Here is a 21,648-nt window from a genome sequence, read left to right on the forward strand (position 1 = left end):
TCCCATCTCACCCCATGTACCTGGAAATGCCAAAAAAAATACAGGTTTTAATGTTAGTGCACACAGTAATCTTTCAATCTTTATCTAATATTGATTAAATAGATAAATTACAGAAACATCCTTGTCTTCTTTTTTGGCTTTTACACTATAGGACCAATGTAAAGAAGCCACAGCATGAACAAGAACTTGGCCCAAGGCTTTTTAAACTCCCATGGAAAAATCAATGGGCAAGATTCCATCTTGGTTACAACAATGTCAGTTTGGAGGCATTGTTAAATAATAATAATAATAATAATAATAATAATAATAATAATAATAATAATAATAATAATAATAAACAACTCAGTAGCTAGGTGAGGTTATTTGCTTTGCTGGAGATCAAGATCAAATGTTACTACAACTGGATGTGTCAATCATTAGCAGAGAGCTTTGTACCTGGCCTCCCCATTGACTGCTAATTTCAAATTTAAGATGTAACACATCCAAAAATCATTTCAGAGTATTCCATCTATTCCAGTACAAAAAGTAAGAGGAAATTAAAATGGAAAACAAACAAACAATCTCCTTTTTGGATTAATTTAAGCTTGAAAAATATGCCGTTGTTCTATCTGGTCACTACATGAATTTTGTAATACCTGTGACGTTGAATCACCTTGTCCTATCAGGAAACAGGAGAGCTATAAATCACTCTCCTGTGAAGAATTCCAACCAATTCCACAATTACCTGAAAAAGGACAGAAGAAACTTCTGATCTTCGTGGAAACAAAAGGTAGGATTCGCCTTGATTCATTGGCTTAAATTATTGTGATTTTTTTTCCTGTATCAAAATACAACCTGTCATCAGAAGACTTCTTGAAAAATTTAGGACAGTCACAGAAGAGGATTTTATTCAGTGAAAAATAAGGATTATATAGGCAATAGTGTAACACAAGCTAAAACAAAAAGGTAGAGAAAATGGATGAACAATCAAAAATACCAGAAAAGCCACCTGTACCAAGAAAGCAGCATCTTAGTAAATTATTTGTATGTAGAGAAAGGGACAGAGAGACTGTAAAATACATTGAATGGGATAGACATTCAGTTTAGTAAGTTCTATTGGTTCATGTTTCTATCACCACCTATTTTCAAAGTGGGAAAATTACCACCTTGTTTAATTGACTCCTGTTCTGCAAAGTGGCTGCTAAGTAGCCTTTGTGCAATAATGCTGTACAATTGCAATGACAGAAACTTTATTCTATTTCAGGTCTTTTTAAAGGGTAATAAAAAATAATTGGGATTTTTTTTGTTAATGGTTATCCAATTAAATGAATAATTTAGGATACACCTTTTTATTTTTTATTTTAGAAAGAGAGACTGGAAAAACATATTCTCATGAGTTTGCCAAACTCATACAAACTAGGGATGCTAAAGCACCATCTTTCAGTGGCAGATCCTGGTATACAGATGGATTTGCAGGAAAGTCAGTAAGACCTGGCACATGTCCTGATTTATGTTTGATTGAGGGGGAGCAGGGGAGGGGGACAGAGAGACTGATTTTAGGACCGGTGCCTAGAAATTAATGCAGAGCAATTAAATTTACATCTCATAAACTGTAAGCATTTGGTTGAAATCAGTGGGATTGCCAAAAGTATGTTAATATCTTGGAGTGGGAAACCCACTGGGTCTTAAAAAGCATTCCAATGGCATTTTGAAACTCATATCATGTATTAAATTACCAATTATATTTAATTTTAAGTTAATTCATAGAAAATATTACAGTGAATGAATACTTTTCCCATGTCTCTAAGTCAGCTTCTTCAGCTTGGTTTGCAAACTAGAAAGCTTCATAATGTCAGTGAAGATTTTTTTCCTTTAATACGTGTTTTATGTGCAAAACCAGTTGCCTTCTACTTGCATTTCATCATATTTTGCACTCAAAAGACATATTTTTGCTTGTAACTTGAGTACAGCTAAAAATAGCCCAAATTCTATTTACTTTCTAGTTAGAAATTAAGTGAAAAGCATATTTTTTCATGATATTGGGAGCATAACCTTTTGTTGCTAAACACCTAAGTCAGACAAAGTGCAAAGTTTTGTAATGGCTCTGAGAAATATGAGTTAGAGAAGTTAATAAGAAAAACATTCTGTGATTCTAAAGCACTTCAAGGAGGCACAGGTGATGTTAAAATTTAAAGTAAGGGACATAAAACAATACTAAGAAAAGGACATCAATTACTTACTCTGTTAATCATCCATATGTTTTCCCCTGGATCAATTGGATCTTCCCTCAAATACAAGTTCTTGGAATAAGCCACCCTATTTTGAAGGCTGTGAGATTTTAATTGGACAGATGTGACCAGTCTTCCCAGTTTTTTGGCCTCTGAGCTCCAGCTGCCCATAGTCAGGGTCCATGGGTTTTGTTGTTTAGCAGAGCTGGAGCAGCATCCCTGCCTAAGGCTGGGCATGTAGGTCACCCCCAGAGCAAGGTGAGAGCCTGGTGCAGAACTGGAGCCTTGCTGTAACACCTGGAAAAGGATATTTTTTTCTTAACCACGTGTTCTCCACAAGTACCAGCGTCCTCCAGAGCACCCTGTGTCTTATATAAACTGGTTGCCTCCAGGCAAAGGGGCTTTGCTGAATATGAAAGGATCAGCAAACCCTACTGGCCTCTCCCCAAGAATAATTTAAAACTAAAATCAGCAGCCCCTCAAAACCAAACAAAGTAAGCTAATAATATACCTCTGTGGTAACATGCCCATAAATTCCCTCAGAGTGGGAGGTTGGGAAAATTGCCAGAACAAGTAAATTCCACTCTAGTCACCTGCTTCCCTGCCAGAGGTAGGTGAGCAGAAACCAGCTAAATGTAACTTGTGTGACTGATTGCAGATACCTGAACTTTGCAGTGACCTCCTTGGTCACTGGAGTGGTGTTTGAGCCTCCCAGGCAAGTGGAGTCTTGGAGTCCAGGGTCTGGTGGATGCTTCTTCAATTAGAATCAGATATTGGTAGAATAACCTGAGTTGGATGGGATGCACAAGGATCATCAAAGTCCTACTCCTGGCCCTGCATAGGAAATACCAAGAATCACAACATTAGAGAAGGCTCTAATTTCTGTTGTCATTTCTTATTATTTGTAATATAATCAAGACTTGTTTTAAAACAAATAAAACCAAAAAATATCTTCCTGAAACAGGTCTTTCCCAGTCTGCCCCAGCTCACATGCAAGATTTCATAGTGCTGGTCATCAAAGACTCTTACACCCAACAGCAGAGATCAGATGGACTCAGTGTCTAATTCCCCTCTCAACCAAAGCACTCCAGTCAGAGCAGGCAAAGGGGAACAGGGGAACTTTCAGATTCACCTGGACACAGGAACAGGCTAAGAGCAGCATCCCATTCCATTCTGCAGCTTGAAAATGAGCAATAGGCTTCCTGCCAGAAGGGCAGCAAAATTACCTGTGAATACCTGTGAGCATATTCCTTCAGGGTTACAGCAGGAAGTATGAGATGTAAAAAGCAGCTAATTCATAGACATTTGGAAGAAAAGAGGGAGAATTAATTTTATTATTTTAGTTTAAAATGGATGGGAAGGAAGGAAGGAAGGAAGGAAGGAAGGAAGGAAGGAAGGAAGGAAGGAAGGAAGGAAGGAAGGAAGGAAGGAAGGAAGGAAGGAAGGAAGGAAGGAAGGAAGGAAGGAAGGAAGGAAGGAAGGAAGGAAGGAAGGAAGGAAGGAAGGAAGGAAGGAAGGAAGGAAGGAAGGAAGGAAGGAAGGAAGGAAGGAAGGAAGGAAGGAAGGAAGGAAGGAAGGAAGGAAGGAATTTGAGCAAAAGCCAGCAAACACACAGGAGAAAGATGTATTTTGTATTCAGAGAAATGAAAGCTCTGTAAAAAGACAATTAATTCCTCATTCTCACCTTTTCAGAGATGATTCTGCCAGCAGCGTTCCTGTGTCTCACAGCTGTGCTGCCTCCATCCACTGGACAGGTAGAATACATATCTCTTCTTTGTAAAATTTGGATGGGCCCTGAGGCATTTGTAGAGCAACTGAAAATGGTTTTTCCTATGCACACCAAACATATGCAGAAAGAGTCTGATGAGATATTTAGGATCTGGAAAGCATTTATTCTTAAGTAATAGATAGAGGATCTGGAAAGCATTTATCCTCGAAGTCTGCTTCATTTCAAAGCAGTTTTCTGGTTTTACACTTGCACAAAAAAACTATCTAAAGATGTACTTGTAAGTTGGCTCAGGGATTACTGTATTTTCCAGAGGTTTCCACACACAAATCCAATAATCTAGAGCTCCTAATGATTGATTACTTTTCTCATTAATTCCACACATGTTTATAGAAATAATTTACTTACCTCTCTTCCTTTCTCATCCTACAGGTCCTGAGGTATTGCCTCTTTCTTTGCTCACAGTTACGTCCACTCAGCCCATATCCCTGATTTCCCTCAAACAGCTAAATTAACACCCTGAATGCACTCACAGAGTGGTTCCTCCCAACCCAAACTTAGTCTGAAATCTGTAGTTTGTAGTTTCTGCATCACATGACTGATGGCTTGACTGCATTTCCCCCTAATTCTTCAATTTCTGCTCTCAATGTTGCAGTCCAGAGTAGTTGAGAACAGATGTAAAGAGGAGGCTGAGTTCCTCACGTGGCTATTTTTTAATTAGAGAACATGTGAAAAGCATGAGAAATTGTATCAGTTATGACAGAATTGGAACAAAATCTATGGCATGAAAGGTATAAACATTTTCTGTTCAGTGGGACATCCTGATGAAATACCAAAGAGGCCTGAGATGATCCTGTGATTAAACAAATTTCTTCAATAGAAAAACATTGATAGGAAAGTTTAAAACTAGACAGAAGAGAAACACATCATAAAAACAATTCATACATTCTGATGATTTGTAGATCCTCTTTCCACAGAACATCATTAGGACATTATAATATTGGTAAATAAGTCTGGTTCTATTGCCTAAATGTGAGTCTACAGGCACAAAGGCATTCCAGGATATCTCAGTCCTCCACAGAGGGTTGGGAGATACAACATAGGAATCTGTGTTATTGCTCCTTAGCTCTACACTGTGGAACCACTGAAATGCTGCTCCACATGGAAGCACCCCTGGAGACACTTAGGAGACAAAGAGGACCACAGCCCTTCCTCCCCCACCCGGATTATCTCCTTGGTTGATAATAAAATTTTGATATTTTAATATTTCCTGCACAGGATGCAGGATTTAGTAACATTCAAATAAAACAGAAATACAGCTTTTTCTTCTTTTTTTTTTTTTTCAATTTAGGAAACTGCAGCTCTCAGTGCTCTGTCAAGCAGCAGAGCAGAGCAGCAGAAGTTGATTGTTGACAGACATAATGCCCTCAGGAGAGGAGTAAAACCAACTGCCAGCAACATGATGAAGATGGTAAGTTGTGTGCTGTAAATCCATTTTTAATGAGTGGTTGGACTATATGAGAGATACAACACTGTATGCAGGGTCACATTATTTTATTTAGCCACAAATTCCTTCTCCAGACCTTTCCTAAGGATTGAGCACAGCCAGCACCAAGAGAAACATAAGGCTGGGCAGGTGGAAGAAAAAAACTGGAAAATTTGGTGGTGTATCAACAGTAATGTCTCTTTTGAAGTAAAATTAAAAGCAGAAAGATCCATAGCATAATTAATTTCTTTCTGATGCATTCTTCATCAGGCTTCACAGTTTCTATTCTCTTGGTGCACAGTAAATTTGCTGCTACCTCCCTCTCCCCTCAAAAAATGGCATGAAAAGGATTTCACATTTGACTTTTTTATTATTTAAATGTAATTTCTAAATGTTGCTCCTTTATGAGGGGTATGTACCAGGGGTTTTTCATGGGTGTGTGACAGATATTTTCTTTTTTCACTAAGGAATGGTGTCCTGCAGCTGCAGAGAATGCCCAAAATTGGGCCAATCAATGTACTTTGAGGCACAGTCCTCCTAACCTGAGGAGAACCAGTAAGTGCAGCATGAGTGGAGCTGAACAGCATCACACCTTATTGATGTGGCCAGTTTGGGGTTTTGCTTGTTGGGGGGAAATGAGATGCAATTTTAATTCCATATGGTTTTTTTTGGTCTTGTGACAAATGGAAATTTCTAGGTAGAAATCTGCCCAGTGAGTGAGAAAAATTCAATCCCATTCTCATCCCAGCTTTACATAGGTATATCCCATTTCCACAGCAGATGAAAAAAAATTAAATCATCGTGATAAAGCACATTCTCCTAAAATATCCATCAGAAAGAAGGGAATCTAGAGATCTAGAGCCAGCTAATGCATAAACCAGTTTACTTATGCTGGTTTGAAATGTCTGGGAAGAAAGGGGCAAAAGGCAAAGGTGTAAAACTGGCTGGTGGTGCTAAGCATGGTTTCTCAGACCAGACTTAAAAGTTTTTAGATTCCCTGGCAAATTGCAACCTAAAACTGTCTTTGAGGTTCAGATTAACACTTCAGTTAGTCACTGGATATTGAATTTACAGCTGTACCATGTTAACAGCCCAGTGTGTTGCTGGTTGACTTCTACCCACACCACATCTAAGATGTGGACAGTCCTGTCAATACTTTTTCCTAAAATCCAAATCCTCTGTTTTTGCCATGGTGAATCCCACTTGAGGACCAATGCAGTGGGGTTAGACCTGAATAAAAACAGTAGATAAGGGCAGTATAGACACTTTTGTAGGTGCCCAGAGTAAAACTTGGATTATTGGGATTTTCCCAAGATTACTGGGTGGTGACCTGGGTAATGATTATGTTGGCAACTTCCAAATAGCAAAATTACAGCCATGAACCTGCAATGCACCTGTGCAGGTGTTCCTGCAGTCATGCAGAATGTCTGTAACAACCAGCCACAGGCCAAACAGGCCATGCTGCAAACTGGCCAAGTGACCCCTTCAGTATTTACAAAAGATGATGTCGCTCAACTGGAAAAAAACAACATCCTGCTGCCCCATTTAGGATGAGAATTTCTATGAAAATCATCCCAGGTTTTGCTGGTTTGTTTTGTTGTTTGTTTTTTTTTTTATTTTCATGTGTGTATTCTCTGTGCATTTCTCAGCACCCTTCTCTTTTCAGATGTACAATGTGGTGAAAATCTCTTCATGTCCTCTGTCCCGTTCTCATGGTCAGATGTTCTTCAGGCCTGGTACAATGAGGAGAAAAATTTCGAATATGGAACTGGGGCAAAACCAAAAGGTGCTATGTTTGGCCATTACACCCAGGTAGATGTATTTTTAATATATATATTTATATTTCAGGCTGAACAAATAAACGTTAGCTGTGAAAGTTTTACCCTCTCATCTTTAAAGGAAATAAATACAATGGAGACCTGAGAGTTATTTTAACAAAACAAGATGAAAAATTTCAAAGGAACAGAATTAGAAGGAAAATAATAGGTAAAGTAACAAAATTAAAATGAAAATAATAGTCTGAGTGTATGTAGGAATAAAGAGTAAAGATACTGGTATTTCAAGACTTCAGGAAGCAGCAACTTGTTTGACATCTGAGAATTACCCAGAAGGTGGAAAAACAGGGTTATTAAAGTATCAGCAAGGAAATATAAATAGGTTTGCTGCAGTCAACAGAGTTCTTTTGACTCAGAGCAGTTGGGCAATGGCTTATCCTTAACTACTACAGTACCTGCACAAAATACGGGACACAAAATTTTACATCATCATTCCTACATTAACAGTTTCAATTGAATGAAAACATAAATGCAAAATCAAAGCTTTTATAAACATGTGTCTTGAATTATTATTGTTATAGCCCCAATATCCTTTGGCTGAATAGGTGAGGAAGCAGATTTTCAGTAAAATGGGGATCATATTTTTATTATAGAAGGTAAATAAAGTGACTTAATCTCATTGCAAACATTGATGTATATTGTATTTAAATGATTTTCAAATGTATATTTTCCAAACTCCCATGATTTTTATTCTTATACCTACAGATGGTTTGGCACAATTCTTATAAAATTGGATGTGGTTTTGCTTTCTGCAGCAACACTACGTACAGTTACTTTTATGTCTGCCAGTACTGCCCTGCGTACGTATTGATTCTGATTTTGGTACTTGTTGCATCATCAAAATTAGTCAGGAGTTGGTGAAATTTGTATCAGGGCACATCACCAGTAGCTGAGAAATGGGTCTGAAGACTGCATTGGGGATATGAGAGGACAGAAACACACTCATGAAAAGAGTTATCAAACAAGAAAAAGCATAAAATATATAAAAGGGACATTGATTTTCAAATTTAATATCTCTTGCCTAAAAATCCTAATTTTCATAATAGTTAATTAAAAATAAATATTTTGGACATTCTACTTGAAATGTCAGTTCAGAAAGGCATACTAATATATACAGTACAGTGAAGACTATAATTAATACCAAAAAACTTTAACAGGAATGGTAAGGTAAAGTGATGATTTCAAAGAGTGCCTAAAATTAATTTCCACATTCACAACATCTTGTTGTGGGTTGACCTTGACTGATCATCAGTAGCTCACCCAGTCTCTCTGACTCTTCTCCTCAACAGGATGGAGTAATTAAAAAATATGGCAAAAATTTCATGGGTCAGGATGAGGTCAGGGGAGTTCACTCACCACTTACCATCATGGAAAAAAAGAGACTCAGCTTAGGAAAATAACCTTCTTCCTGAGCTCAGCTTGACTCCTGGTTTTCTCTGCCTCCTCCCCCTCAGCAGCACAATGGGATGGGACTGGGGGCTCTGCTCAGTTCATCTCCTGCCATTTCTGCCATTCCTTCCTCCCCTTGCTCTTCCTCCACTCCATTGTGGCTCCTTCTCACTGGACAGAGACCTCCATGAACTTCAGTGTGGGTCCTGCCACAGGCTGCAGTTCCTCCTGAGATCCTCCAGCATGGATTCCTTCCATGGTTGCCTTCCCTCAGGACTGGACTGCTGCAATGTGTGTCCCTGATCCAGTGAGGGCTTCCCATGGGCTCACAGCCTCCTTCAGGCATCCTCCTGCTCCACTGGAGGTCCTCCACAGGTTGCAGGTGGATCTTTGCATCCCCCTGGACATCCATGGGCTGCAGGGGCACAGCTCCTGGTGCCTCTCCATGGGCTGCACCAGGGAACCTCAGCTCAGGTGTCTGGGGCACCTCCTCCCTCTCCATCTGCACTGACCTGGGTGTCTGCAGGGTGATTTCTCTCACATATCCTCACTTCTTTCTTCTGGTTGCTGTTGCATGCAGAATTTACCCTCCCTTGAATGTGTTATCACAGAGCCACAATCTCCATCCCGTGGGTGCAACTTGGAGTGGCCAACACTGGCCCTGTCTGGAACAGAGACAGCCTCTGGTGTCTCCTCACAAAAGCCACCCCTGCAAATTCCTCCCCCTCTCTGCCCACTGCCAAAGCATTTCCAAATAAACCCAGCACACATGTCAAAACTGACATATACCCAGCACACGTGTAAAAATTGACATATAACCAAGGACCAAGCATAAATGTAACAGTGAGTTACACAAGTAACCGAGTATAAATCTAAACATCTTTATAATTTAGTTTTCCTCACAGATATGGTGTAGTGACTTCATAGATGATGTTGGCAACATTGATGTTTCAGGGGAAACCTAATAGGTTCAATGAAGACACCCTACAAGGAAGGAGAGCCCTGTGGGGATTGCCCCAATGCTTGTGAGGATGGATTATGCAGTAAGTTCCAAGCATTTTAATTGTGACATGGATAAATTTGATGCTTAAAAAAAAAACCCTAAACAACTAATTCATGCAAACTAAATTTTTAAAAAAATTATTTACTGAAATACTAGGCCCAAAGCATTATCAGAGAATCACATTTCACCATGCTGTCTGCTTTACCTAGGTGAAATAACACCTTTTCATGCCCAGGAGAGATAAATCTCATCATTGAACCTAAGAAATTCTAGGGAAGGAGGGGATTTCTTTACCTTTGTTTTTTCTTCATCCTCTAAACAATGGTGGCAGATTAAATGGAAGTAGCAATGCACTTGATAAGAGCAAGTGGCAAACCTGAGATTTTAGAATTCTGATAGGAAATAAAAACATATGGGCTGAGTCTCACAATGCAAGATTTAGTTAATATCTGCTATTATTGAATTAACCAAATTCTCATCACAGGCTGTACATAAAGAAAGAAAGCTTTCCAATGCCTTTATGGATAAGTAAAAAATCTCCTTGAGAAAGCCACCTATTTTCTCTGTGTGGTCAAATTAGTGGTTGGGATGCTGCTGGGGAGTAAATGGAAGCAGAGAAGAAAACATTAGAGAGAAAATAATGTTGACGAAAAATTATTCTGAAAGGACGTAGTGAAGGTTTTCACTTCCCACTCGTGATTAATTTCGTGTTTCAAATCGTTTTCAGCCAAACCCTGAAAGTTTGAAGAGACTTTTTTCCAACATTCCTGGCAAAGTGTCCAGGATGTGCCCAGAGCTTCGTCAAGGCCACTGCTCTGCTCCTGTCAATGCAAAACTGGAATAAAAGAACAGGCTCAACTTTTACCTCCCTGGATATCCATCTCCTTAATGAATTCTTCCACAAACACTGATCCCATCCTGCCTCTCCAACATTTGCAGAAGGACTGACTTCAGTACAGTGACTCATACAAAAAAAAAAATCTGTAGGATGATGTACATATTCTATTTATATAATGGTCCAGAACATGGTAGAAATCTTAATTTAAATTTGTTGTTTGTTTGCCAGATATATTTAATTATTAGCTTTTATCATCTTTCTTTTCCCAAAATGTTATTGAATAAACATTTTTTAAAGGTCTGTCATTCCATATGTTTATTATATTCTTGGAATAGATGGATAGTGCTTGGTCATGCTTGATTTTAACTTGATTGAAAATTTAAACTATTGTACTGTTAACAGGACCAGAAGATAAGCAGGATTGCTTGAAACATGTAATTCTTAAAAGAAATTAGGAGAGCAGAGCAGTTTCCTGTAGATCTATTCTGGTTTAGAATCTGTTGCTGACATATGTTCTACTGTAAAATGCTCAGTTGTGAAAAAAACACAAAAAAATACCCCAAAAAACACACCAAATGTAGTTAATTTAATTTAAGAATCCTGTCTATAGTGTAAGATTAAATTTAAATACAGGTAACAAAACCTGTCTTGCAAAGAAAAAGGACTGTCTGAGAAAAGGGCTTAATTCACGATAACAGATAGTCAAAAGGGGAAAAGTCCCTGCATTTGGAAACTTTATTTTTTATAACAAGTAGACATGTGTTTCAATTTTTTTAGTATGTTCTTTCACTGTATCAGTCATTAAATTACTCATTCCTCACTGACCAGTTCATCATAATTTTCATTCTTTCTTATTACCATGAAATAAAATTCTCTAAACTTCACCAAAGTTGTGACTTTATTAGCATTAGGTGTTGAAGGGAGCCTAAATATTTAGCAGCATGAGCAGAATCAGGTTGTGTGAGAAGATTTCCTAAGCAAAAACAGAAGTCAGGCAAGCAACCCTCCATCAGACTCCCTTTCAGAGAGAAATAACAATTAGCATAAATAATCTGCAATCCCCGCTCGGTGACCTTTGGGATACAGGTGTTTTTCTGTGCATTTAACAATGGGGTTAAATATCATTTCAGTCTCACCTTACAAAGGTTCCACATTCCAGTCCCCTTTTAGTCAGAAGCTGCTGTCATAATTAGGATTGCAAGTCCCAGAGCCCTTGGCACAGAATAATTTCATCACACATTTGACTCCTTCATTCCAGTGGCGTTTCTTCTAGTGTGAAAGACAAGTATTAAGTTAAAAGTTCAATTTCACAACTCAAAGTGCTTGTTATTTGGGTTGGGATTTTTCCTCATTCATCTCCAGCACTTTTCCCCTCCGTGGCACACTGCCCTCTCAGCTGGAGACAACTCTAAAAGTAAATTAAGCAATGCCAGGGCAGAGGTGTGAGTGCTGGAACATGACTTAACACACTCTGAAATAATTAGCACAGGTCCAAGTAAGAATGATTATGTTGCAATAGTTAATCCAGTGTTGTTACCAATAAGGAAGTGGGCAGAACCATTACCCTCACTCACAAAAGACTCCTTTACCATGAATAATGGGTCAAGAAATCATAGAATCATTAAGGCTGGAAAAGACCTCTAAAAGCATCAACTCCAAACATTTACCTATCACTGCCAGGGCCGTCACTAAACCATGTCCCTAAAACCAGAACTGAGTATTTCTTGAGCACTTCCAGGGATGTGGAACAACACTTCCCTGAGTAGCCTGTTCCAATGCTTGACAACCCCTTCTGTGGAGAAATTTTTTGCCAATGTCCAATCTAAACCTCCCTTGGCACAGCTTGAAGCCATTTCCTCTTGTCTATTGTTTGTTACCTGGGAGCAGAGACCGACCTCCACGTGGCTACAACCTCTTTATAGGGAGTTGTTCAGAGCCAGAATATCCCCCCCGAGCCTCCTTTTCTCCAGGCTGAGCCCCTTTCCCAGCTCCCTCAGCTGCTCCTCAGACCTGTGCTCCAGACCCTTCCCCAGCTCTGTTCCCTTGCCTGGATATGCTCCAGTTCCCTCAATATCTTCCCTGTAATGATTTCTGCAAGCCAAACCACAAGAATGCATTTCTCAGTCACTCATGAGAGGAAAAAAATTGTGTAATAATGTAAAAATCAATCATCATACATCTGACCCAGGGCATAAAGTTCATAAGCCTAATTTAGACCTCCAGGAAGATAATGGAACAAATTTCTTCCCTACCATTTTGTAACCACTAGAATATTAAAAATCAGCATGGATCCTTCATTAATTGATTTTGCCAAAACAAACTCTCTTCAGAGAGTCACTCAGATGAGAGGATGTTGTCATGGCTTAAGTAACAAACTCAGTAGTTCAGATAAAAGTACTGAAGCACAGCACATCCATGCAGCTGAACACACATCCATGAAAGCTCCTGAGCTGGGAGAGGAGACAGAGACCTCTGGCAGCTCTGGGTCCTGGTGGATGACAAAATGTCCATGACCCAGGAGTGTGCCCTGTGAGCAAGGAGACCCAATGAGGCACATCTGGGGTGCTGTGTCCAGTTCTGGGCTCCTCAGGACAAGAGAGACATGGAGCTCCTGGAGTGGCTCCAGTGCTGGGTGGCAAAGATGATGGAGGGACTGGAGCATCTCCCTGATGAGGAAAGGCTGAGGGAGCTGGGGCTGTTCAGCCTGGAGAGGAGGCACAGCTGAGAGGGGCCCTCAGCCCTGGGTGTCCCTGTGTGCAGGGAGGCTCAGAGCAGGGCCCAGGCTCTGCTCCAGGGCCCAGCAATGGCACCAGAGGAACGGGCAGGGACTGAACCCAGCAAGTTCCACCTGGACAGGAGGCAGAACTTCTTTCCTGTGCAGTGACCAAGCATTGAACAGATTGTCCAGAGGAGTCTCCCTCACTGGGGATATTCCAGAACTGTCTGGAGACACAATCTTGTGCCACGTGCTCTAAAAATACTGCTTGATGTGAGGCCCAGATATTGATGTTTCTAGGGCATGGGAAATATTTAGTGACTGACTATGACACCAAAGGGCCATGTTGCAATCAGTGCTGGTAAAAGACTTTAAAGCCATTATAAATACACTTCCTAACATGTTGGAAGGCAGTTTTCCTTGTCTCTAACAGCTCCTGTCATCACTGAGATCCCCACAGCAGAGCAGCTTTCCTCCTAGCACATCCTGTTCCTGCTTCCTTCCACCTTTCAAGGAGAAACCCTTGATAACCCTGCCTACATCTAGCAAGGGTCCAGAGCAAACAAGGACATGCCATGGGAAGGCCTGTGGAAAGGGATTATTCCCCATTTCTCCTTCTCACCTACTCCTAAGGGAGCTCCTTGCAGAGAGCTGGCTGCTCTGGGACAGGGCCTGAATTATGTCCTGCATGTTGAACTTCCTGGTTCATTGTGGAAAAGTACACAAGATGGATAGGATACGATAGGATAGGATAGGATAGGATAGGATAGGATAAATCCAGTTAGAGGGGACCTACCTGATGCAACTTCCTGACCAAAGATTAGTTTGGAATAAGTTCTTCTCTGAGTGCAAGAATCATCTCATTTGTGAAGTGGTTTAAGAGGAACACGGTGATGTGGACAGCTCAGCCAAGGCAGTGTCCTGTCTCTTGCCATTACAAAGAAAATCTTCCTTAATGGCAGCTGGAAAAATCTTGTGGCAGGCAGAAATGAATTTCTTCTTCCTCTAGATTTGATGTCCTTTACAATGACCTTAAAAAATGGGACTGTTGCACTTGAAATATTAATCATCTGAGCAGAAAGGTGCTGTCTTTTCTACTTGTATGGAGATAATCCTTATTGATTTTCTCTGCAACATTTAGCCACAGATAAGCTTTTCAGACAAGTGTTACACAATGAAGAAATGAACATTGTACTAGCTCTAACTGGGCCATTTTCAGATGGATTTCCTGACTTTATGTCACTGTTCATCTGCTCTGCTGTATCAGATTGCTGAACAGGTAAGAAAGATAAAATTTAAAGAAAACAGAAACAATCTATAGATAGTTTTATAGGTTTGTAGTTTATCATTTTATCATTTTGTTGCTGGAAAAGAAAACATCAGGTCTGTACCCAGGAGATGAACGTTGAGATCACAGAGGGGCCTGAGAACATCTGTGCCCCAGCTGATACAAGAAATGCTCCAGAACCCGATGGTTTGCACCCTGAAATCCAGCTGTGGCACCCAAAATCCTCTGTTTGGCACCCAGGCTGCCCACACAGTGATTTACACAAGAGGAAAGTGTCTCCAAATTAGATGCTAATTGCAACAAATGACTGAGCAAGAAGTGACCTATTTCAATTTAATAAGAATCAAAGTTTTAATCCTCCTCCTCCCTCCATGCTGGGGTATACACAAGGGTTAAAGATTTCCCTAGGCATGGCAGAGTGCTATCAGAGGCATTTAGGACCACACATTTGGATTTAAGCAGCTGTATTTCTCCCTGAGCTGTCTGTGGGGATCCTTTAATCTCAGTCTCAGCCTGTCCACAAACCAGCACTCGCTGTAATATGTTAATAAAAACCCTCTTACTTCCTCAGCTTAAAGTGGCAGGCACTGCCTGTTTATTACTCTGCCTTTAACACATTTGCCCATAGTTTTCTGGAGTTATCATTTAGTATCAAAAAATTGCTCTCAATTTTCCCGTAAGTTTTGCTGTTAATGTTCACCATAGAAGTGAAGTTACCCGAGGTGGGTTGCACAGGTTGGAAGAGGAAGGCCATTCCCAGTGCAACCACTACATTTCCTCCTTACTGAACTGATCTCACTTCCTAACCTGGCAGAAAATGATCTACAGCCTGGCTGGTACTGAGACAGACAGCCACAGAAAGAAATAATTCAGGACAATTCAGGACAAGAGGAAATGTTAAGTTATGTTAAGTTGTACCAGGATAGGTTTAGATTAGATATTGGGAAAAATGTATTGACTGAACGAGTGGTCAGGCATTGGAACAGACTGCCCAGGGAAATGATGGAATCACAAAAATGTGAAGATGTGGTGCTTATGGCCACAGTTTGGTGGTGAACATAGAGCTCCCAGGATCAGGTGCAGCCTCCAGGATGAGGGACTGACCTTGAGTCTTTGGTCACAGAAGACTCACACCATTGCTACCAGTACTAAGAAGATGCTACCTTTCCCCAATCCATCCTTTTCTCCCTCCTCACCAAATCCACATCTGGTTGTGATAAGTAACCAAGGCAGTTTTTATCTACAAGAAAAGTGTCCTTGTGCCTGATTAACTCTTGCCAACATAAACCAGGACACTAAACCAGCAGAAAAATATTCCTCTGGTCAGTTTTCTCTTAGAGGGGGTAACTGCTCTCCTCTAATCACAGTCTCAAAGCTAAAAGCAGGACCTTAGGCAACTGGATGTGCTTGACTTTCCTGTATCATGTAGCTTCTGGAATTAAACACCCACATTCACACAAGGACACAACACTTCCTGAGGTACAGGGAGCAGCTAAACAAGATTGTGTTTCTGGTTTAAACGTGCCTTAAGATCTGCAGCTGCAACACTTGAATAAAATAGAAAACAGGTCAAAAAAGCACTCGTTAGATGAAGCCCCTGTACAGAGCTACTGCTAAGATTTTAGTGCCAGGGGAATACATTGCAGGGTCTGTCATGTGTTTATCTCCCAGCTTATCAGAGGAGGGTGTCAAAGGAAGCAATAAGTAAAAGATAAGCTAGTTTGAGACTGACAAGACCATGTTGTCTAGGTTGCCTGAACAGCGACACAGCAAAGTGTTCACCAGCATCGTTAGCAAAATCAGGGATGGGAATTGCACGTCTGATGGCACTTGTGAGGAGCAGCCACCATCTAATGAGTGCCACGGGTCTCTGGTTAGTGCTGTGTACTGCTGGCTACATCTGTGAAACAAGGTGGAGATAAAAGACAGGGAATAATAAAGTGGGATGTCATTAATCGGCTTCTACAGAAGGAGCGTAGCAGTAGATAGCATTTAATAATGCATCGCCCCAAGCAGCTCGGTGTCTGAGCCTGATCTTATCCTCTGCATAAAGCATCTCCCCTGAGCCCCTGCTGGCTTTGTTCACTTCAGGAACTGCAGCATCAGACCTGCTTTGCTGGCAGTGGGTGGGAGCAAGAGGCTCATCCTGCCAGGAGGTGATACACAATGCATAGGATGCCTTTCTGCTCAATTTAAGGAAATAGCAGCAAATGACAAGGCCATTTAGGATAAACCATAATTGCCAGCTAGCTAGATAAACCATAAATGCCACCCCATTACCAGTTAACAAGAATGAAACAAGATTGTACAGGCTGAGCTCTGAAGGCTCTGCTTAGCCAAGATGGACCACAGAGCTGCTAGGTTCAACCAGAGCAAATGAGTTTGCCCATATGTCACCGTGATATTTTATGAAAAATCCCTTCACCAGGATTTCTTCTCCTGGGAAGCTGGGAAGTTTCAGCCTCTCCCTGTTTTGGAATGTGATTTGGAGACTTGTTTACCCAGCATGTGAATTGTTTTAACTTAATGACCAATCCCAGTCCAGCTGTGTCGGGACTCTGGTCAAGCACGGGTTTTTATTATTCATTCTTGTTTAGCCTTCTGATGTAGCCTTTCTCTTTCTTTAGTATAGTTTTAGTACATAATTTCTTTTAATATAATATCATAAAATAATAAATCAGCCTTCTGAGAACTTGGAGTCAAATTCTCATCTCTCACCTCATCCTGGGGACCCCACAACACCACACCCATGAAAACCTCAGGAATATCAAAATGAATTAGTGCCTCCACTCATTTCTGGGGAAGCAGCAGGTGCGTTTCAAAGATAAAACAGCAATTGTGCAGCATGCCTGAATATTCCAAATATATGGAATAATGGTGTGTTCACTGTTGTCCCTCCTCATGACCAGGAAACACATCAAGAACTGCAGAGCAGACTCAAAATAGCCCCGAGATCCAGGCAGGAATGGGAGTTGTGTGTACATACATGTGCACATGTGTATGAGGGTGTTGGGATAGCTAAGAGCTAGAAGAAGTGGAGAGGTGTGATTTTGCATTGTTTCTCACAGAGGAAACACAGCCCATTTTAATCATTCCTGCAGACCCTGTGGTGACATCATCAAACAGGCTCCAAGGGGAAAACACTGATGAGAAGATGAATCGTGTCCATTGCAGTCTAACACCTTCCCTGTGTATTTCAGAGGATACCTGCACACTGTTGGTACATGATTGATGGCATTCTACAGGAGGATAAGTAAATGCTTTCTCCATGGCATGACTTGAGTCAATTCTTAATTTCAGGCCTTTTTAAATAGATTTTCTGCTGAAACCTTTCCATCCATTCTTTTTTTCATGTCTGTCTGTAGTGACAGGCTACACAGAGTCAGAACACAGGTCTGAGCACTGAAAAGGTTTTCCGTGCCTTCATAATCTTAGTCCTTGACACAATTTTGGCTTAGACCAAATAGCATTACCTTCCAGAAAAGCCTTGGTATGTCTGACAGGTTAATAATGCCAAGGGCCCTTTAGCATCTTGGAAAACATGGTTCAAGAAGCAGAGTTCAGCTCTACTGACCAGAGCCAAACCAGTGGCCTTAAGACCCAAAAAGTTATCATAGAAAAATTGCACCATCCATATTATTACATCTCCCCCAAACAACTGTTTTCCTCAACCTTACCTGGAAAGAGATATAGAATAGTGACTGACTTGACTCATATAATGCTTTCTTAAAAATTCTTGGTGATGTCAAGGCAGTCTGTCACTATAGGACACAAAAGAACACAAGCACACTACTGTTCTCAAGGTGAAGGAAAAAAGGGAAGTTTATTTTTTGACTCTAACATTTATAGTTTTCTAAAAGTGACAGCGGATTGGAGGGTGACAGTGACACCTCTCCAATGACACTGGTTAAACCAACAGTCTCTCAACTCTCTCTTCTTCCATAAAGGAATGCAAAACAATGAGTTATTTACAGAAAGTGTGTGAGAAAGTTCACTACAAGAATGTCAACATCAGAAGGCTTAGAAAATCTTAAAAAACCAGGGTGACAGCAGTCATTTACCTTATCTGCTCATCCAGCCTGTCTTAGGCATCTGCTGTAAGAAGAAAATGTGAAATAAAGACCTGAAGCACCTCTAAAGGCAGCATAAGGAGAATGGCTTTGAAGTAGAGCTCTGGTGAGATGAATGCCACTCTAGCAGTCTGGATCATGCTCTGGCTGGGACAGGTTTTCCTCACCATCTGCAGGTTCAAGTGAACCTGTAGCTATAGTGAGGTTGATTTTGATGACAGCACACCTGGCTGGGGTGGAGCTGGAAGGTGAGGGCTCTGCAGAGAAAAAAAGTTCTGGATCCAAAGCCACAAAGTGAATAGTGGAGATGCAGTCAGTTAAGCACTGAGACATTTTCTGCTGTGGGTCAAAATAAGAAGTTTAAAAAATATTTAAGATAAGTAGTCACGAAACACTGCAGAGAATTGAAGTGAATCAGTTTCCATTAGAGGAACCAGTTTGCCCACATTCAAATCCTGAAGGCACAGAGATCATTTGCTACACCACACATTCTTAAGAGATCCATATTCTTGATCTTTGATTACATTAGGAATGATGGATTTGGCCAGAGAAGACAGTGGCTGATGAATTTGCTGGAGCACAAGGGAGAGGAGTCACCACATAACCAAGCAGCCAAAGTCACCTTTATACAGCCACAGAATGCAGAGCTATAATCAGCTGGAGGGGGAAAAAAAGCCTGTGGCAGACAAGAACCATGCCAAAGGCATCCATAGGAAAAATACAAGTGAGAAGGAGGGATTGGAAAAATGACACATTCTTGCACCTGAGTTAGCTCAGCCTGGCTTTGCCCTGAGCTGCCTCATCTGGGTGCAGTTTAACAGAGATGTTTCCTTGGAGCAGAGCTGATTTCAGGCTGTTCCTCCTCTCTGACTTAAGAAGGGGAAAGTATTTACCTGATCAGTTTATGAGTAGCTGTGAGAATCTGTCACTTTTAGGTGCTAGAACCTCTAAACTGCTCAATGTATCATAATCCCAATCTCTGTTTACCCTGTTCATCTATATTTTGGTCAAATTACCAGAAAATCTTATTTCTTCCTTAAGCTGTCTTTTCCAACTATTGCAGTAACTAAAGAATGAACTTGATTAAATACATATTTAGGAAGTAATTCAGACTTGAGAGAGCCTATTCAGAAATTTTGTTTACTCTTGTATGCAAACTACTAATAAAATATATATATATAAAACTATACTACTACTACTATACTACAATACTACTATAAAGCAATATACTAATTTTCTGAAACATTTTATTCAGAGCCTTGGGTTTTTTTATCTCCACAAAATTATGCTTTCTCTCCTGCCATCAATAAACAAAGTGCCTGGATTTTGTTCATTTGAGTACATTACCTTAATTACTAAAAATCATTCTAAGTTAAAAAATCTAAAAAATAGTTTAAAAAACTCTTTGATATATTATAGGGATATACACATACACACACACATAGGGATATACATAATATATATCTTGACAGGGACACAGTCCAGCCAAACCAACAGATTCTTCAGTTTTTACAGATTTGACTGCAGATAGTTTTTCACATTGTATTTTGATGTAAACTCCTGAATACCAAAACCACACAATCAACCCAAGCTGCATCAGCTGTGGAAGTGATTTAATTTTTATAACAATGTGTATTTTTTTGAGTGAAGATAAAACCACAGGACTGTGTATGGGATGGAATATTCCATGGAAAATACTGAAATCTGGTACCACATCTGGTGACACAAGTGGCCTTGATGCTCCTCAGGAGGAAGGCACAGATCCCCCAATTAAACTGGGCCATATCAAACACTGTGTGTATGAACTGGTTATTTATTTTGTGTGCATCAGCCTGACACACACAGGGGGCTCTGAAGCCTGGCTGTGCCCCATCAGGTGGCACTGGAGGGTCCCAGATGATGGGCAGTGCTGCCAGATGTGCAACAAGGTCATTCTGCTCCTGCATTTTTCCTGTTGCCCTGTCACAGCTGGAATTGTACTGCACGCACAAAACTGCTCAGTCCTGTTCCCAAACTTGCTTCATTGAAAATATAGGAGTGCCCTCTGGTGGAAAACTGAGCAGTTGAAGCTCCAGTGTCACTAAAAATAAGCAATTTCCTCAAATGAAAATATCCATTTCTTGCTGGTACACCAAAAGGTTTTAGTTACATCACTGAATATTTCAAGGCCAGATTCATAATTCTGTGCTCTGCCATTCTGCAAGGAAGTCTTCAGAGCCCTGAGGCTCCAGGTGTTCCAACCAGGGGCTGTGGTTTGGTGAAAATATCAAAGGAATGGTTTGGGTTGGAAGGGGCCAGAAAGATCACCTGGTTCCAACCCCCTGCCATGGGCAGGGACACCTTCCACTGTCCCAGGCTGCTCCAAGCCCTGTCCAACCTGGCCTTGGACACTTCCAGGGATGGGGCAGACACCAGATGTGTGCCAGGGCTTGGCTGCCTCTGTTCTGATACCCAGGGCTCAAGCACTCACCCTTGACTCCTACTACAGGGAAGGAGCAGATGGAAAATGTGGCATTCACATTTTCTGGAAAAATCCCTTCGCCCAGGATTTTTCTCCTGGGAAGCTGAGAAGCCTCAGAGAGAAAGGAAAACAATAATTATCTGATTTGCTTCTCCTGTGTTTTTCTGCTTTGGAATGTGTTTGGACATTGTTTACCACAGGTGATTGTTTCATTGGTTTCTGCTGTGAGTTGTTTTGACTCAATGGCCAGTTGGGTCCAAGCTGCGTCAAGACTCTGGGAAGAGTCACAAGTTTTCATTATTATCTTTTTAGCCTTCTGTAAATACCCTTTCTGCATTCTTTAGTATAGTTTAGTATAGCATTCTTTAATATAATATCTTTAATATAAAATAACAAATCAGCATTCTGAGAACATGGAGACAGATTCATTCCCTCCTTCATCTTGGGGGAAACCCAAATACAATAGGAAAGTTTGCAGAGGGTCAGCAAAGTAAAAACTGAGAAATTAAGTACTGTTAAGATTTGCATATTAGTAGCTTAATGATTTAAAAAGGAAAACATCAACATTTAAATGTGGAAAGGAAAAAAAATATTTTAAAAAGCCAGAAAAGTGAAATTGGATTAGGAGA

At 40.6% G+C, this 21,648-nt stretch overlaps 1 protein-coding gene and 1 long non-coding RNA gene across 2 annotated transcripts in view; one reads left to right on the forward strand and one right to left on the reverse strand.

The window, feature by feature from the left end:
- Window positions 1-606: 606 nt before the first annotated feature.
- Window positions 607-21,648, forward strand: part of LOC129118634 (cysteine-rich venom protein kaouthin-2) — a 35,394-nt gene continuing 14,352 nt past the window's right edge. The window contains exons 1-7 of the mRNA XM_054630092.2: window positions 607-769; window positions 3,900-3,961; window positions 5,285-5,404; window positions 5,887-5,974; window positions 7,086-7,231; window positions 7,960-8,054; window positions 9,598-9,686. Of these exons, the coding sequence (XP_054486067.2) occupies window positions 3,902-3,961; window positions 5,285-5,404; window positions 5,887-5,974; window positions 7,086-7,231; window positions 7,960-8,054; window positions 9,598-9,686 (598 nt within the window). The 5' untranslated portion in view covers window positions 607-769; window positions 3,900-3,901. The remainder of the gene's footprint in view (window positions 770-3,899; window positions 3,962-5,284; window positions 5,405-5,886; window positions 5,975-7,085; window positions 7,232-7,959; window positions 8,055-9,597; window positions 9,687-21,648) is intronic.
- LOC143693675 (uncharacterized) lies at window positions 2,232-4,032 on the reverse strand. Its single transcript, XR_013181609.1, has 3 exons — window positions 3,892-4,032; window positions 2,870-3,041; window positions 2,232-2,504 (listed from the first exon to the last, which is right to left on the reverse strand). It is a non-coding gene; the product is annotated as an uncharacterized LOC143693675 (long non-coding RNA).

This window comes from Agelaius phoeniceus, chromosome 3 (genome assembly GCF_051311805.1).
Source record: "Agelaius phoeniceus isolate bAgePho1 chromosome 3, bAgePho1.hap1, whole genome shotgun sequence".
NCBI classification, from domain to species: Eukaryota; Metazoa; Chordata; class Aves; order Passeriformes; family Icteridae; genus Agelaius; species Agelaius phoeniceus.